Source organism: Callionymus lyra, chromosome 12, assembly GCF_982586985.1.
Source record: "Callionymus lyra chromosome 12, fCalLyr1.hap1.1, whole genome shotgun sequence".
Lineage (NCBI taxonomy): Eukaryota > Metazoa > Chordata > Actinopteri > Syngnathiformes > Callionymidae > Callionymus > Callionymus lyra.
The window spans coordinates 10,121,202-10,141,005 of record NC_141829.1 but is presented as its reverse complement, the minus strand read 5'-3'; the positions used below and the strand labels follow the sequence as shown (position 1 = coordinate 10,141,005).

The 19,804-nt window shown below is 39.6% G+C and overlaps 1 protein-coding gene across 6 annotated transcripts in view; it reads left to right on the top strand.

Moving 5' to 3' along the window:
• tns1b (tensin 1b) overlaps positions 1-19,804 on the top strand; it is a 162,125-nt gene that overhangs the window by 68,756 nt on the left and 73,565 nt on the right. The window contains exon 1 of one of the 6 annotated variants that reach the window (XM_087803967.1): positions 3,920-4,411. The exons of the other annotated variants lie outside the window; for them this stretch is intronic. Within the exon in view, the coding sequence (XP_087660093.1) occupies positions 4,391-4,411 (21 nt within the window). The 5' untranslated portion in view covers positions 3,920-4,390. Of the gene's footprint in view, positions 1-3,919; positions 4,412-19,804 lie in introns of those variants that run through there. 6 annotated transcript variants of the gene reach the window in all.

Below are 19,804 nucleotides of genomic sequence, written 5' to 3'. Positions count from 1 at the left end.
TGTTGCCTTTTAGAGTCAGACTTGCATCATCAACAACAACAACAACATCTAGACCAAGAGACGTCTGATACAAAACTCTGCAGCGAGAATTCTGAGCCGCTCTAGTAGAAGAACTCACATTCCCCCGATTTCTTAAAACTCTTCATTGGCTGCCAGTTTCTTTCTTTCATCTTGAGACCTTTTTACTAATCTTCTAGGACTCCTGTTTTTGTCTTATGTTGTCTTGACCTTTTAGAGTTTTCAAATTTGTATGTATTTTAAACTTTCTAACGGTATAGAAAGGCGCTTTACAAGTAACCATTAGTTACGTACTTACTTACACTGACTTGGTTGTCCTTCGAACCAGGTTCTCCACATGTACCACGAGAGTAGCCAATATACCTGTACTTTTGTGTCGGACAGAATTTTGGTCAAAGTTTTGTTAATTTCTTTATTTTATGGTTTCTGTTTTCTTATATTCATGTTGAATTAAGTAAATACTGTGATTAGTTACCTACAGAAAATGATTAAGGCCAGTGAAAAAAATCAAATTCTTGAAAAAATTATCGATTTAATCCCAAAGTTCTGACAGTTTCTTTAATTTCTTGTTTGCTTGAGGAGTACCATGAGGCGCCATTTTTTTTATGATGTCACATCCTGCAGTTAATCGGAGTTAATCTAACTACAAAGAAAGACTTTTAGGGCACTTTTCCCACGTAAACACCTTTGGAAAAAAACAAACATTTTATCACATGCATCAATATTAGTCAAAATATGGCTATTTGTACAAGCGAGGTCTTCACCACTCACTCCTCCTTTTACAGTACTTTATATGAGGAAAAATACATCTTTGACTCGTAATCTTTAAACATTCAACAACACAGAAGTCACGGCAAGTGGCTCTGATTCCTGGTCTGCAGCTGTGCATTACAGTCAGCGTTTATTCATTAACCGAGCGGCCCAGACGCTGGCGAGCGGGGGAATTCCTGCTTCGCACAAGGTTGGCTGCTTCCAACATAAAAGGCCAAAATACTCCACGTAAACAGGGCATGTTGTTTTGTTTCCATAAACCATACGTCGCCTCTCCTGCTTCCTTCCTGGCCCTTGTCATTAATGGCAGAATTAAATAACACTTTACTGTGCCTGACATCTGGAGAGCATGAGTTCAGGAAAAGGTGTTGCCTTCTGAGCTCCTTCCATTTAATTACTGATGAGAAGATCAAAGTCGGCGGCCATTCTTTCCATGTCGGGGCTTTAAAAGTCGACGCGCTACAAATTCGAGCCACACGAGCTCAGTAGGTCCTTTGTCTGCTACTGGATAATAGCGGGAAGACGCCGACTGTGCGTCCGTGAGAACTACCTGATTCTTGCGAGGGATTTAACCCATTTTCAGAATTACAGATGTCGGGAAAAGAGCAACGATCCCTCACAGCTTTCACGAAAAAAAAGCTAACGGTGCAGATTTTCCTTCCCTTCTAATGGCGCGAGCTTGCTGATACACCGAAATAAATGAATATATTACTTTGGTGTCACAATACATCTCATCGCCACTTTATATCTTGAGATAAATGACTCTAGGAAGATAAATAACTGCAGTCCCCCAACTCTTCAAGTGACGAGATACTGTACATCTTTGAGGGATAAACTCAAAATATGACTCTTTTTTTTTTCTCTTGACGATAACTCTGCAAGAATAGATCGCGAATGCAAGAAAAGTTGGGTTTTTGAGATCCAGGAGGGACTCAAAGTAGATCGGCTGCTTCCAGAAGTACCAATTTGGGTTGCCTGGGTACCTTTTTAGGATGCCTCCTAGATTCCCCAAAGGGAGGAGACCTAATGACTGTAGACCCATGACAGATTGGAGGGACTATACATCCTGCTTGTCTTGGATAGAACTCCGCCTCCTCCCAGAATACCTGGAAGAGGTTTCTGGGGCTTAAGTTTCATCTAGAAATACTTGGGTAAGCAGTAGGAGAAAAATGGATGCAAAATGGAATAAAAGTAAATAAAACATGGAATATTAATGGATGCAATTGAGCTAATCCACTGAGTAATTGAAAACATATTTCCTTTAAATGTATCTATCCTTTGATCTTGGAAATACGAGTTTAGGTAGATCAAACGATAACAAAACAAGCTAAAGTGATATCGCGGCTTACCTTCTTACCTTTAACCTTTGCTGTTTCGCAGATATTTTTAAACAGTCCTGCATATTTAAATATAAAGTAGCGATGACCGCAAGCCTACGAGATGGTCTCTGGTTTTTAACTCATATACTGTTGCAAAGGCTGCTGTAGACCACAGCAAACATAGACACGTTGTATTCAACTATCGCTGTTCAACTAGCAACATCAACAACTCTATTCTTCCCCTTCACCCCGGAAACCAAAACATACCAAACATACTTCCTCGAAGTCAGCCAATCGATCAGTTGCTCACTCTCATCACATCTTCACGGACCTCTGAATTTAACCACTATTAATAAAAATGAATCCATGGTTAGGGGAAATGTTATTTATAGCCATAGGGTGGGGATGCAGAGCAATCAGAGGAGTTGTAATATATTTTACCGGCTGTGTTATCTTCAAGGTTCAACTAATGTGTTGATTTAAGTAAGTAAGTAAGTAATAGTCATTTGTAAAGCGCCTTCCTGGACCAGGGTCACGAAGTGCTTTAACAATCAAAAACAATACACAGTTAAAATATATACTTTAAAAGGTTGAGACATGTGTCTTAAAAACAGATCTTGGACTCTATCGTACTCATCAGTAAGTGTCTGTTTGTACAAAACTTTCTTAGAAAATGATCTTAAGCCCCGCCCACTAAAATCACTTTGTTTTTCTGGAGATTAAAATCTTGTTTACCATAACCACTCTGCTGTGATTTGTCAAGCATCAGGGTTTGTCACCGCGTCTCACCAATCCAGGAAGTATCCACCTCCAAGGGACTCGTTGTATAAACAAAGCGGGGTGTGATGACTGCCGGCTGGAGGAGGAGTGAAGCCATTATTACGTCATAATGGCTCTCGTAACCTCTCGTTCGTCCAGATTTCAAACGGGGGAGAACTTTATAAAGTAATAAGTTCAAAACATGGTCGTGATGAGGGACTTACTGCATCTTGGAGACAAAGGCTGTTGTCAATGTTCTAAATGTAATGTACGTTTTTTAAGAGTATATAAACTGTCTGAGAATAAGGATAGTGTTAATGACAGTTTGAGAAAGGTTAATGGAGAGCTAAAGCAGGGATTATGTGGCCTCAAGATTTATGTGAATTGTGAAAAATTAAATGGTCACAATTTGGCAGATTTTCGGGCAGTTTACCGACCGTAACCCTGGCAATAAACAATCTAAAAGTGTAGTAGTTGGTACCTACTCGGGATCCAGTAGGTCAAAGATTTTCCCGAATTATATTTTGATTCCCCAAAACAGGATACTTGCAGAATATGTGGGTCTTGTTTGCAGCAGGACAACGACTTCTAAAACTTATCTACACTCAAGCACTGTGTTCTGATAAAAACATCATTTCTTCAGGGGGTGGGGATTAAGTCGAGGACGTTGGTGCGATTCTAATACAAAGTGTCAGTCGCTGTGATTTATCATCAGTGCAGGATTGAGGAAACATTACTAAGCTGGTGTGACTTCTCGCCGCTGTGAAGTCAATGGCCCCATTCATGGTGTTACTATGCGTGTTTGTGCATGTGTGTGTGTGTGTGTGTGCGAGTGAAAGTGGGCGCGAGAGGGAAGACGGGTGCAGGGGGTCGACTCATATTTAACCTGTAACTCGAGAAGCCGATAACAGGGAACAGGACGAAGAATGACGGTGTGTGTTTAGCGAGTGTCCCGACGTGGAATTGTGACCAGGAAGCTTTTGTCTCCCCTTTTCCTCGAGCCCCAGTCCCTCCTGATCTCCCTGGGAAATTCACTTTCAATATTTTTTTCCTTCGCTCCCTTCGTCATTATTCATACAGAGTTTGGGAGGAGGGTGAAAATGAAGTGAACAAGAGGGAGGAGAAATCCCAGGCAGCTCTCGAAAGAGAGGGGGGAAGAAAAAAAAAAAAAAAAGCTACAACCCCTTAGCCAGACTTTTCCCTGCTTATTCAGCGCTGTGTGCTGCACTGCGCCGTTTCCAGTTGTGGGATGTTAACATTCGCCTCTGGCTGCACTCCTCCCCGCGCTCGGACTCACATCAAGACATTTTTATGCTTATTTCTTTCGGAGGAGGAGTGAGAGAGCGGCCAGATCTATCAGCCCGGAGCTTAAAACACTAGACTCTGCTGACAGTCCTGCTCCAGCTGAGAGTCTTTTTTCCCAGAGACAGCACTCGACAATGCAGCACTGAAACATCAACTGCGAAATCTACCCCCCTCCCCAAGCCCCCTAAAAAAAAGAAAAAGTGAGAGATACAAGCAGGATGGCCACCGCAGTGTTTCAGGTAAGAAGTGCTGTTTTTTTTGGGAAAATGATACTAACCAGCTGGCTTGGAATGGGCTGCCCCGGGTCCTCCGCATTGACTGAGCTTGAAATGACATTCAAGTGAGCTCTTCTGCCAGCAGGATGTGTAGCTTGTTGTCGTAGTAGTGTGCGTCTTCCAAATCATGTCAAGCGCAGTTCTGTGGGCTCGCGTCTGTGTGTGGTCTCGCTGGCTTACCATGTTCTGTGGTCGCCGCTGGCCACTGCTCGCAGACAGTGACAGCAGTGGCGAACTTCTTTTTTTTTCTTCTCTCGATGATGTGAGTTCGCAACACTTGGCTGTTATTAACGTTGCATTAACTATGTTGCTCTTTCGGTGCTGAAGGTTTCAGTCGCTTCTCACCGAGTGAAAGTTTCCTAGAAAGACATTTTCTTTTTTTTTCTACTGCCGGATCGTCCACTTTGTCAATTTATAAAAGGAAAACCCACAAATGATGTGTTGGACTTGGATTGTTATAATTATTATTATCATTATGGCTTCACTGTTTAAAAGGGAAAACTAAATATAAAAAAACCCACGATAAACTTTGGTCGGTCTATTTTGTGTGGTTGAACCATTTTCACAATAGTAATTTGTCACAATCCTCTATTTCTACTTCAGTCCACCTGGAATTTGTTTAAAAGAAAATTATTATTTCTGAATGGTGTTCATTTGTTAGCGTTTTTTTAATAAACCACCATTTTCTGTGTTGGCTTTGCCTACTTGTTATGAAAGTCCTCGTGGTCAGAACCATTTAAACATCATCACAAAACAAAAACGTAACAATCAATAAAATTGAAAAGTTAGAAATAATAATACATTCCATTAATCTGCTTCAGTTCCAGTTAAACAGTCAACAAATCAATGTTCATGTGATTTTATTTTATAAAAACAATAAAACTCAACTAGTGTTTTCTGTAATAATTTGTCAATAATATCTATTATACAGAATATAATTCCGAATGTACTTTTGTTCCAAGCTTATAATAACAGTCAAAATGATCTTATTAAGTCAAAAACTCATGGCCCGAGGGCCAAAGCAGACCGGTCAGGCCATTAAATGTGGTCCCCGGGGGTTTTCTCAAAATCCAAGTATAATTAAATGGTCAAGTTGATATGTTTAGCTATAAATATGCCAGTTTTTAAGATAAGGAGCAGAGATTATGGACGTCAACTTTCTAATAGTTGATACTTTTCAAGACAGTTGGGTAAATCTACAGATTGTTTGGCCCTCGTGAGGCTCAGATCATGTCGTCCAGTAGAAACTCAATCCTCCTTATTGTCATTTCCCAGGTCTGTCCATCTGGTGACGCTGCATTGAATCTGCGTGATGGCTTGAAAAATGTCCCACGGAATAAGGTCCGCGTTAGAAGCAGCTCGCGAAATTCAAATCATACAAGACACAATACGTGGTTTATAGTGTGATCACATGACCCCATATGTTGGATTCCAGGGTAACACTGAACCCTTTTTACTCACCCACCGCGTCTGCTCGTGTGGGATTAGAGCCACTGGCCCGGCGCCCACGCTGGAGTGGGTTTCAGACATTTTTTCAGCAGGAGTATCTACCAGGGAGGCGACGCCCCCGTCCCTCCACTATCCTACAGAACCCCCCCCCCACCACCACCACCACCTCCCAATCCATGCCTGACCGCAACCACACATGCACTCAGGAGATGGACGTTAGTTTAGGGAAGCTTCTTGTTGAACGCGAGCTTCTCAGGCATCAGTCCATGCGCTGTTAAAAAAGAAAAACCCACCGGCGTGGATTATCATGCTCTTCTGCTGATGTAATCCTTCCTGGGTGTGTGTGTGTGTGTGTGTGTGCGTGCAGACCCGTGCTAGTCGTGTGCGTCATTTCTTAAAGGCGAATGTTTCTCCTCAGAGTCTGTTTGGGGATCAATTACTTGCAGTAGTAAAACTTCCTGATAGAGGGTAAAAACTCGGGTGATTATAGATACCACTGGAGGTCTTCGGTTCTGAGCTCATAGCTAATCTAGCTTCGCTTACTCCACGTTTTAAAGCGTTGTTGAAGGTTCTCCGAGATACCGATTTTAGCACAGCGCTGGTCATAAACGGTGGCGAAGGGGAAAAGCACCGCGATCGTTTTGTGGGTCGTCATAAGTGCCGTCCAGAAGAGACTCGCAGACGTACGGAGAACAGTGTGCGGCTTGTAGGTGGTTTGGCAGATCCATGTATCAATAAGAACTGCTTGCGACAGCGAACCTTAATAGCACATAGCGTATCTACCCTGTGCCCGATCTTTTTCTCCTTACCTTGCCTTTTTTTTTCGTGCTTGTACAAAATAAGTATAAGAAGAGCTACTTTGTATTTAGTTTTTAGTTCACATGTTTGTTTATTTATTACTTAATTAAATTAAATACTTTTAAATACTCTCCTGTATTCCAGTTACAAGATGCTAGCTAAAGATTTGCTATTTGTTTACTCATAAAATAAACCAAAAATGGATTACAAATAAGTCTTATATCGGTGAGCAGTGAAAATGTTTGCAACCAAAATTGCCTGTTAGATGATATGGTATAATGGATGATGATACCGATACGTGCTGTAGTTGTAGTCTATTTTTAGTATAGAGTAGTTGAAGTCTCTTGAGGGCCTCATAAAATGAGGATTTGGCCCCTGGGCCTGAGTTTAACACGGTTGTTTTTATCACTAACCCATTAATTAAGAGCTTATGTTTATTACTAAATGATTTTTGCATTCCTACCTAAAATCCATCGTCTCTGATGTATACGTCCTCATCCTCAACCTACAGTCGTTCCAGTACAACCACCGACGTTGGATGCACGTTTTTTTTTTTCCACAAAACTGTTTAAAGTTATTTGGCATTTTCCCAGATGCCTGATGTGCACACGGGCTTCCATCTGATAGCACTATGCGAAGCGTAATCTTTGAGTACCTGTTGGATGATCTCCGAAGACATCTGGGAATTATCTATGCATGATATTTTCACTTTCTCGATAATACTTGATACAACATGTTTTAATCGAAGCCGGTTGACTCAATGCTCAGCTATGTCGGGCTCAAATGGGGGGGGTTTGAGCTGATGCCTGAACATTAAGTTTAACCTAATATTTCAGATCTATTTACAACAACAGTGTGTTCAGGAGAACAAAACAATTCCACTGCCATGTTAAACAGCGCAAAAATGATTGTCTGCCCTTACACGAACCCGTGAGCCATGAGCTGCCAGAATCTTTTCACGGACCCCAAACATACTCCTACACTAAAAATAGAGGATCTTTTTGCTCCACGAAAACATATCCAAGGACTTAATGATGGCCAATCTTCCAAACATCTCCTCGCAATCACGCCGGGCAGCAGGTACAATGCTCCTTTCATGGTCAAACCACTTTCATGGCGCGGGGGAATGTTTTTGAAAAGTTTTTCTCGTGCACTTTCCTCCAGCACGACCTATGACTTAACATTTCTGATCTCAAACACAATTACTCAAATGTTGTTTTCTTCCCCGTAATCCTCGCTCAGTTGGCAGGGAACCGTCCACCGCCCTCGTCCGACCTTTAATGGTCTCCAAAAAAAAAAACAGTCGCGTGGAAGATCCGATTTGCACATGACTCCGGCTGAGAATGATGGATTTGTTTTGAGTATCGAGTATACAAACGGGTTGGTCACTCACATCGCATTGGATTCGCTTGTTATTCTCAGTTGGCCTCAGTTTTATTTGAACAAATTAAAGCGCAATTGGTCCTTAATAAATGAAAATAAGTTAAAAATGTGCTCACATAGTCGAGGAAAACTTTGTTTCACTGTCAGGACAAGGCAAAAAATACACAAGTTTTACTCCTAGACATGCCATGTTAATTTATGCTTCTATTGTTCATGTTGAAGCTAAAGAATGTATAGAATTACATTGATTCTTACACCTGAACAGTATTTTGCTTATTGATTACAGACAAATTACAAACTTGTTGAGTGGTTCTGTTGCTTATTTTGTGTTTTCTTATTTAGTTCTTTTATTCTCTACTGACACCCCCCCAAAAAAATCCTTTGTTGTGTTTAAAACACCGGCAAAAGTTTCTGATTTGGATTCCAAATATTTGCCTACAACTATCACAAATTAGGTTTACAAGCCATTTAATGTGTATATTACTCGGACGATGTGGTTTCAATACTGTGCTCTTGACACGTGAACTTTGTATGTTTAGTTTAGACTTTCTTAATTGAAGAAATGAACTGAATATATGGTAACATCATTCTTGCGAGGAATGAATCAACGTACAGTGAAAGGGAATTTATTTTAATTGGAAAGTTTTAGCTTTAATTTCAGTCCCTTGATGCCATGCTTCTCAATTTCGTTGCTATATCCCCCTTAGAATGAAGAAAACTTTTAGCTCCAATAAGTTAATAATGACCTAATTTTACCTTCCATTTGATATAATGTAAGTACCTCTGCACAACATTGCACGCTTATTCAAATAAAACAAATTTTTGACCAACTTACTACTAAGAATAACTTTATTAACCGACACGAAAAGGGGGGATTGTTGGAGATTTTCGGTACGTTCCTGGCTGACAAAACTCCAGCGGCTTATTAGCATTTATTTGGCTTCATACTGTCTTTTTAGACACAGTTACCATCCCCGTCTTTCCTAGTCATGCCAAGCGCTTCACAAGCTACGTCACATTTCCTCGGCTTAGCTTTTGTTTGCCTCTCTCTGCCGGGGTTTGTTTACGTACTGTACTTCATTTGTCTTGCTCTCTACGTAACTGTACGTGCACATGCTTGCCTAAATGTCAAGTCCTACATATTCATTTATTAGCAATATTTATGACGACAAATCCAAAGTTCATTGCCATGAAGGTTATGTTAGTGTTTATTATCTAGAGAAAGTTAACCTGAAAGGACATGTTATTTTTCTTCCTTATATTAAATATCAGGCATGCTTCCATTGCACCGAAAACAAAATGACTACTGGCAAAAATAACAACATAAAATAAGCAGCAGGACAACCTTCCCCGAATGAGAAAACTAAGCTTCAGAAACAAATCAAAGAGAAGCACATTACGTGCCAGTGAAGTGCCAGACGGGTGGAGAGTTTTATTTCTTCTTATCAAGCGCTCATGATTCTTTAAAGAATGTTTATATAAAGCGCGGCCGTTTCCTCCGTTTTTGCCCCGAAAGCCTCGATACCGTTGTTTGCTTTTGGCCGCTGATTGATGGCGAACGGATTTGGTCTGAAAACATAAAGGCAGGAAACATCGGTGCCCGGATCATGAATCTCTCCGAGGAACGGACCTGAAGTGCAGCTGTGTTTTTCCACTCACTCGTAAAGAACGACACTTTCGCTTTTGTTGCTCCCATTTTTATAATGTTCTTTATTTTAACTACAGCTTTTGACATTTACAGTTATCGTTGAGCCAACAGTCGTTACCCTCGAAGAAAATGGAAGTCATGCCATTTTGTTTATCTGGATATTAAAGTTTTCAGATTAAAAGCATTTAGTAACTAATGCAAGTTTACAAAAATCATGTTTACATCTAATTGTCCATGTAGGTTTTAAAGGCGAATGGTCTCAATGAAGGTTCCACGATAATTCAATGATAGGCAGCAGGAAGTTATGGTCTCCTTCAAAATAAAAGCATGGAAAACTGAAAACCTCCTTCACTGGCAAACCCTGCTCTATAATTAATAATACTGTTTAGCTACATTTCAAACTACAAAGTACAAGTAGTTAAAAGACTGAATAAAATGTTACTTTTGCAATCGTCAACCATACTACCGGTACTGTCGTATCATGATGTCACCGTTTCTGTCTTAAGTGATCCAACTGCTCCCGCTTGGCAGGAGACTGAGATCGATACGGATCAGAACATCATGTTTCAATTACTCTTTCTATCCGCCTGCTGACAGATCATAAACATAGTTTAATTGAATGTAATGCGTTTTATTTTTCATTAATAATTCATCGTTTACTCGTAGGCCATTTTATGTTAATGTATCTTATTTTATTTACATATATTGGATCTTATTTAATTAATCTCTTTCCATATCCATTATTATATTCTGTAATACCACAACAAATTCAAGTGTTGTGTTTACAACGCTGGTAATAAAAGTTTATGATTCTGATAAATGTTAGTGTCCAGTTTAAAAATCAACTCCGATTTCTGTGTCTTATTTTGTGTTTTTTTTCCCTGACTATTCAATTAAATAAATACAAAATATAGCCATGATTCAACTGGCAAAGCCTCTCGTGCACGTTGTTTCACACCATTTTTATTATTTCTTCCATTCCTTACATGTAAAATATCCCTTTGATTTGAGGTTGAGTTCAAATTTTTCAGTACCAGTGTCAGATAAAACCTAAACCCAGTCCTAGAGTTCACCATAATACTGACGTCACAAAACTTCAAAGTTAGCTTACAGCTATTAGCTACTACTGGAGTTACCCAAGAACAGTGAATTCTTGTTGTGACAAATGTTCGTAATATAATATAAAATAATCTGTGTAGATCAACACAGCATCCATTAAAGTTAAAGTAGGGTCTGTTTTTGACGAAGTCTTTGCAGCGACTTGTAGAAGTTGTACTATTTCCTCACGCTCTGATGTTTACACAGGTGAGTTTAAACGCCTGAAGTAAAAAATACAACTTCAACGTCCTCCGCTGGTGCCCTCACACCACTCGCCAGGTTGTTAATGTCACCTCACGACTCGAGCGAGCTTGACTTGTAACACAGACTCGTCCCAGCTTGTTCGGTTTCTTGTCAGAAATAAGATGCAAGAATCTGCCAGTTTTTAAAAAAAATATAGGTCTGTTATAAAAGACGTATTGAGCAGTTAAGTCTGTCCAGTCGCTTTTCTCACTCAAATGGTTGCTTTCATGAGCCGTATAACCCAAACATCTCCGCTCGCTCTGCTTCTCAACATGTCCTGGGAGCCAGCAGCTGTCCAATGACATCATCTGGAAAAATGTTTTCATATGTGACTAAGATACAAGATGGAAGATTCTAAAAAAGATTTCTCCTTCATCCTACTGGAAAGCCCTCAACGCTTTGGCAGCGTCCTCGCTGCGGTCATCTGGGGTAGAAAACACCCGGAGAGTCCAAGAATCGATGCAGTCAACGGTCGGACGTCAGATGGATTTGTGGATGTTTGGTGCTGCAGGCGTTGATGTGGTTGTTGCGTAATAGACGAGGTTTCTGGGGTTCTGCTGGTTTGGGATGATTATTATTTACTTGTGGTTGTGATTAGGGAACATAGTTTCATCGCATCGTTATTTACTTTATATTAGTCTGGAAGTCGATGCTTTCTTATGGTAAGTTTTATTATTATTATTATTATTATTTTTACTCCCATCTAACCTAAAGCAATTATTTGCAAAAAAGGACCATAATAAATGTAATTAAACCCAACTATTCTATTACTTCAGTGAGTCTTAACATTTACACCAAGTGAAATGATGTTGGTAAAAGAAGCTGCATGAAGGTTGTGGCTGCTAAATGTTGCCAAAAAACACCAACACAAACGACAACCACCACCACCACAAACACCAACAATTATACCAACAACACGACAACCACCAAAAAAAACACCACCAACATCACGACAACCACCACCACAAACACCACCACCAACAATGCCACCAACAACACGAAAATCACCAACACCAACAACAACAATGCCACCAACAACATGACAACCACCACAACCACCAACAACGGCACCAACACCACCACCACCAACAACACCCATCACAAACACCACCAACAATGCCACCATCACCACCAACAGCACGACAACCACCAACACCAAAAACAACAACGCCACCAACAACAACATGACAACCACCACCACCAACGACAAGACACCCACCACAAACACCACCACCACCAACATGACAACGCCCACCACCAACAACAAGACAACCACCAACCACACGACAACCACCACCACCAAATATACGACCACCGCCAATACGACCACCAAAACCACCAACAACACCACCAATAACACCACCAACAACACCAATAACACCACCTACAACAACACCACCACCACCACCACATCTACACTGACATTTTTTACCCCCCCAAAGATAAATCAAGATATTTTTTCAGTTAGTGCTGGGTTTGTTAAATGACAAACAGAAAGTTGGAATTCACAGGCAATTTGAAAAACCAAATCTCATTCCTGCTTTAATCCGAACAAGTCATGAAATGATGGCGAAGCAGGTTGTTTCCACCGTAAAAGCCAGTACACGGAGCCACCAGCGCCACTGCCGCTCCAACTTTCCGCTGCCCTCAGAGCTGGCAGATAAACACGCAGAGCTCCTGAGTGCTTTTATGTTTATCCAGATCCCTGCGTCTGCCACATGCCAGCAGAGCTATTTGGTGTGCAAATTGAATTTAGGAGGCGTAACTGCTAACAGACGGGCTTTCTGCTGCCGCGCCGCTGCCAGAGCGCGGCTTCGCAGGACTTAGTGGTAATTTATGTAAACGCATAGTTACAGTGTCCGGTCAGAACATGTTTGTGGGTTCTCTCGACACACAAGACAGTAAATACTCCATTTCATGCTACTTTAGCGAGCGTTAGCATGTCGTGTATGCAGATGACCTCATTTACTGTGAGGGAGCCATGACTCAAATATGACACTTGACAAAAACATACTGCGACCCACCAACTAATGTCCAGCCTGTTCAGATGATTCACTGAGACCGAGCCCATTAGACCACACGTGTCATACTCGTGGCCCAGGTGCCAAATCTGCAGATTTAAGGGCAACTAATGTGAAAAACACAACTCTTGACTCGCATGTTTAAAATGTTGAAGTCTTTCTCTCCAAGATGCAGTAAGTCCCTCATCAAGACCACGTTTTTAACTTTTTACTTCATAAAGTTCTCCCCTGTCTGAAATCTGGGCGAACGAGAGGTTACAAGAGCGGTGTCTATTATGACTTAAAAATGACTTCACTCCTCCTCCAGCCAAATGGAATTTACGCCCTGCTTTGTTTATACAACGAGTCCCTTGGAGGTGCAGACTCTCGGGATTCATGCTTGACCAATCAGAGCAGAGGGGGTGTGGTTATGGTTTCAATTCAAAAGAGAGTTTTGTACAAACAGAGACATATTGATAATACAATAGAGTCCAACAGTCCCTTTAAAGGAACAGAGATGATGGATAACAAGAAGATACTTCTAACAGGAGTAAAACTGAGGTTTTGTTCGCCACCAAGATGGTTTTGCCTCGACTGCGATTGAGTTTGACACCCCCTGCATCACCCCTGAAATAAAACTGGATCCGTATTTGTAACGTCTCCATTCTGCCGTGTATGGCTTTGTCGTGGCTGTCCGTCCACAAGACTTCACTTACTATCGAGCGACATAACAAGATGTAGATTCAACCGCAAAACAAAGAACCTTTTGTAACGTTGACAATCTGGATTATATTTTGGGGGATCCTGGAGCCGATCTAGTCCTCAGAGAGATAGCGTGAGATCACGCAAACCTTTATCCATCTTAGAGTTGAAACTTCATCTGAACTTGGATCAATTGGGGCTTTGTTTTCTCGAGCTCTTCATAATCGCTTTAATTCATATGATGTTGTGTTTTGCGTCTTTTTGGGAAAACAAGTACTTTGTGTGTGTGTGTGTGTGTGGCTCGATTGCATCTTGTTTATTTACTTCACCAATGTTCCCTCTCTCTCTTTATACAACAACACTTTCTTTCTTTTCTTGAGCCTATCATTGATTATAAGGGGTTATACCAAAGCAGGAGTAAACCTTCTGATCGCTGAGTTTTCCATCTAAACCACCCAAACATCTCTCACCTAAATGTTGTATTTAGTCACTCAGGGGCGACAATAATATGTTGGATTTCTTTATTTTCGACCTGCGTTGCTGGTCCGTCAATAATAGAAACTTCCGAGAGTAACGGAGCTCTGCGGTGGAAAGACACTCACTAGTTTAATGAGTTTAGTCAGTGTTGTTAAGGTGTTGATCTCATGCTAGGTTCAGTCGTGAAAGTTCAATAGAAAATACTGTATTATTTTTTCTTCTTCATAAATGTGTAACAATGTCACTGTTTGCCTTCTCTCTCCACTTTCAAAAGTAATAACTCTCTGTTTTTATTGGTCTGGGAAAAGGGGAGTTATTTGCCTCTCTCTGTACGAGACGTGAGATTATCATCAGATTCTGTATGTTGATGGTGGCGTCACTACAGTATCTGGCAGGAAGAGACTGCAAATGGTTGCTCTGTTTGATAGTGAGGGACGGCGCTACTATCAGTAGGAAATGGGCCCCTGTTTAATGATGTTAACACAAGCATGTATGGAATGCAACAACTCTATTATCTCTTATTATATTACGCCCATCAACACTCTCCCACGCGGCTGCAGCAACACGCACCACAGACAAAAGGCTTCAATTCCGAAGCCTCCGTGAAGATAAATAAGGTTTTGTTTTTCAGTCGCAGGATATAAAAAGCGATGAGGTCGTGACCACCACCATCGCTGAGCTTCATCTGGTTTGACACGGGTCGTCGTGGTTAGCCGTGGTTTGACTTGTTGACCTGCTTGACCGGTGGTTTGTGTTTCTGACGAGTCAAGATTCAAATACCACAATTCCCGACATGTTCTGACTCAAGAGGTTGTGTTACAGCGACTACAACATTTTTCTCATGTCAATCAACTTTTTCTTTTATTATTTAACAATGTACAAATCGCAATAACTTTGATTTTTCCAACATGACTTTTAGTGTTAGTTCCAACTTAAAGTAGACACAGCATACAAACCAATGTATTTAGTCTATAAGAACAAATAAATAAACATATTTTATTTATATTGCCTAATACTTAGTTGGGTAGTTGCATGTTTTTAGTACTTTATAAATTGCTCTGTAATCTGGAACTCGAACGAGAGGTTACGAGAGTCCATTATGCCGGAATAATGGCTTCACTCCTCCTCCAGTCAGCTGTAATCACGCCCTGCTCTGTTTATACAATGAGACCCTTAGAGATGGAGACTTTCCGGGATTGGTGACGCGCGTGACAAACTTGATGCTTAACCAATCAGTGCAGAATGGGTGTGGGTTTGTCGCCGCTGTCCGTCCACAAGAGTTTGCAGATTCAAGTACTATCGAGCGATATAACAAGATGTAGTTTCAAAACAAAACAAAGAACCTTTAGTAACATTGACAATTCATCTAGGGAATAAAAAAGTTCATGTCTGGATTATATTTTGGGGGATTCTTGAGTCGATCTAGCAAGACTTTGTACATTTTACAACCTTTCATTGAAACTTCATCTGTTCTTGAAACTTATATATTTCCTAATACTTTTTAAGTATTTGAAATATATATTTTTTTTAGAAAAGAGCTAATTTCTAAAATATTGGTGAGTTTATTTTCCAAGATGGTTGTTGAAACAAGATATACACGACAATATTGTAAAATAGTAGAAAGTAGTCCTTGTAGACCAAATATGAACAACTATAGCGTAAATAAATAGATCAATTAAAAATCATGTGTTTCCCATACATTGAAAGAAATCTACAGTCTGCGATTGTCCAATTTTCTGCTATTTGCCAACAAAAATGATGACTTACTAAGATGCGATGAGGCGCCGGAGACGGTGAAGACGACCACGAACAAGAATAAAATGGGTTTACAAAGTAGAAACTTCAGTCAAATAATCTACCCTTATTAAATGACTAAAACGTTTATTCTTTTAATGAAAAAACACCATGAATCCCTACAATTAAATTCACAATATAATCATTAATAGACAGATTAACAGCATAAAACAATGATTTTTTTTATTCTGGAGAGGCAGTATTCTTAAAAGTAATGGGTTTGAATAAAAGGCCAAACTTCTGAGCAGCTGCCTCACCAATGACTGTGTTAAACACTGTTGTTAATATTGCACAAGAGATGACGTACGAATCCAAACACTGAGTTATTCCCCTAATTTGATTCTTGCTGTAACATCTGTGCTGAAACGTCATCTCTCGTGATATTCTGTCAGTATTTGTGATCAGCAGGATTTGATTCGGCGTTCGTCTGTAATTAGGTGGAAATAATCAGTTGATGAGTTGTTGGCGTCGCTGCCAACTCTTGGACTCTGGTGGCCAGAACTGGAAGTTATAGGACTTAAGTCAGCAAATGCTAATTCATTGAGAATCTGCTGCTGTGTTTTTTCTCCAAGATGGTCGTTAGGAATATTCTTTTATCTTGAAATATATCAGTAAATATTCTCTATTAAACGACCTCCAGGTTCTTGAATTTAGTAGCTGTATTTTAGAAAATATTCTTGTGTTATCACCACATTATTTGTCGCCATCATGAGGGATTGTTCGACCTTATCCTTATCCAACTGTTAACTTCCAGGGCACGTGAGTGTTAAGAAAGACCAGATCCCTAACGGGCCGGTCACCTGAAGGAGTCCTGAAAAAACAGGAACGGCACATCGCGGCGGCTGATAAGAACGTTGAGTGAGAGCAGGGCGAGCTCCAATAACTCCAGGGACAGGAGGAGATACTGTATCCTGTCAGCTCCAGACTCACTTGACCAGGCCAGACGGAATTCTTGAGACACATTCCATTGACATCGGATGAAGTCACGCTGACTTTTTTTTTCTTTTCTTTTTTTTCGGGGCATCCTCGCAGTAACACAGGGACGTGTTGTTCTCAGGCGACGTATCAGGGATCGATGGGTCGACTAGTTACTGCTCAGTGGTTAACCTTTCAGAGGTGATCTGTGTCTAGAAGAATGAGGCTGTTTTTGTTAATTATTAAACTCAATCGCAATGAATCGCCTTCTTTTAGTCGCATAGCTAAATAAAGTTAAAAGAGAAATTCAATCCGAAACTTATGTGGATGTTAATTTACTTTACTGCAGCTGGAGGTGTTAAATATTCATAGGTGATATATTGCAATATTTATCCCTGTATTGATTTTTCTTTATTACTTTTTTTGGCTTCAAATCATATTTTTTTATACTGTTGTTCTTTAATAATTTAAGGTTTAATAAAGAGTGTTTAAAATAAAATAAAATGATTAGATTTTTCATTCATTTTTTATTTTTTTAACAATAACATACAATTATTAATGCCGTTTGTCCATTTTTGTGTTGCAATTGAACTTCCAGCCGCTAGATGGCAGCAGTAGTATGTCCTCTGTAGCTCAAAGAACAATAAAATCCCGCAATATCCCGGTGATGACCGAGTATAAGAGGATACAGTCGACTCCTGCAGCTATTAAAACTAATGATTGGTTTCAAAACAGAAGAAAGCAGTTATGACTTTGAGTCAAGTACTTGACAATACTACAAATATATCCTTGTTCCTACAGCATCATAATATATCACAATATATCGTATCGTTGACCCTGTATCGTGATACGAATCGCAACATTCTTGCGAATACACAGCCCTATTAGCAGCTAACATGTTTTAGCTAGCATATCATTCCTTTAAACACATAAGACAAACGGCCATATATATTGATAAAAGTCATTTTTGCTAATTTTATTTGCACCAAGTTGTTTTGAGGTTCAGCAGAGCTGTGTCGCAGTTGTTTTTTTAATTAAGTTTGCATTAAAAAAGAAACGATCACAATTATAGAAACATTTTTTTAATTTCCAGAGCTCTTTAGTCATTTTGTTTAATTACTTTAAAAGCTTCTTATTGTTTCCCCTCGATGTTGTTTCTGCCACATCATAAGCATAATCCAAATTACTTCAATTTGAATAATCAAAGTATTTGTTGGTGTATTATGTGACATTTACACTGCATTTTGTCCCTTTTTCATGTATGACATTGTAGCATATTTGGATTTTCTTGACAAAGAAACTAGAAGCGAGTTAAGTACCAAAACCATGTTTGTGGTCATGTGTATCTTTACACAATGTTTACATTCTTTAATGTTTATTTTTGAATATCTTAATTCTTCAGACTGTATATCTATACCTCAAGTACATTAAGGAGTAAGGTGGTTGTTCCGTGCGAGCGACAAAGATACACACTCGTGAAAGGCGACACAAAACAGACCTCGCTGTTGCTCAAAATAGACGTTCAACGTTCTCACTCCTCCACATAAACATTAGTTTGGGGTTTCTTTACAAAATCACAAAACCATGACCCGAGTACTGACCATTATATCACTTCAAGGTTCCATAAAGTCTTTTAAAATCCTTGATGGCAGAACTGTGAAGAGTTGATTTTTTTTGGAAGACAAATGCATCTCTGTCAAGTGTAACACAAAACAGGAACGACGACTTTATTTTCCTACAGTCAAACAATTAGCGGCGGATAAGTGCAGCGCTGCAGTGAAGATGAAAGAAGCTTTACAAGGTTGACAGTCGAGATAACCTCGTGTGGTTCCTGACGTTCAAAGATTTACTTCTGTAAAGTCAGGATCACACTTCCCCCTGGATTAGCTCGTCTTTAAATGTCAGTAAAATTGCCGTTTTGCCCACAGGATACTACAGCTTGTTTGGGGGAAACATATATTTGTTATATATTTATATTATAGAACTTAATGTGTTACTTACTTATTAACTGTGTGAGGTCAAGAAGAAAAGTATTTTTTACCGTGAATCTTCAATACCATCCTTAATAATAATGTATACATTGTATTTAGCTTTGGGTAATAACTGGCTAATGTTTTAAGTAGCTCAATAATGGTTACATGTTTAACATAATTATAAGTTTTTAAAAAGAAAATCTTACTGTTTTTGAGGCAGAAACCTTCAGAGAACGAGGCTTTATTTTTTGGCTTTCATTTATTTGTTAGTTATAAAGAAAGAAAACAAAATGGATGACTGAAACATGGAGAAATATATATTTAAATATGTTTTTATATTTACCTTTCAGTATTTAGAAAACGTACCCATATTTTATATTTATTCATCTTTATTTTTTATTCGATTTTCTTTGGGGGGGGGGGGAATAACCATCATGGGGTAAATAATTTAATATTTTATCTTATCTTATCTTTAAACGTATCCTGGAGAAGAAGAGGAAACCACATGTTGGATAAGAAGATTCAGAATCTCACAAAATAATTACAAAAGAAGGTTGAAGCATCTAGATAACACAAGACTGAACATATTAAATATAAACAGTACAGATAATCTAACAACGCACACATTTACATTAAATTAAGTAGAATTAAGTGGTGCGTTTTCAACATGGAGAGAGAAACCAGATGTCCACAGGAAGGAAGCATGGATGTTTACATGGCATTTGTCATCATACGTGACCTTTTGTTGTCGTCTTTTGCCGTCACGCAATTGTCCAAAGCATCATCATTACGACCTTCCTGTTATCAGCCGCGGTCCTCATGATGCGACAAACACCATTACAGTGAGGGATGTAATCGGATCAGCAGGGACCACTGA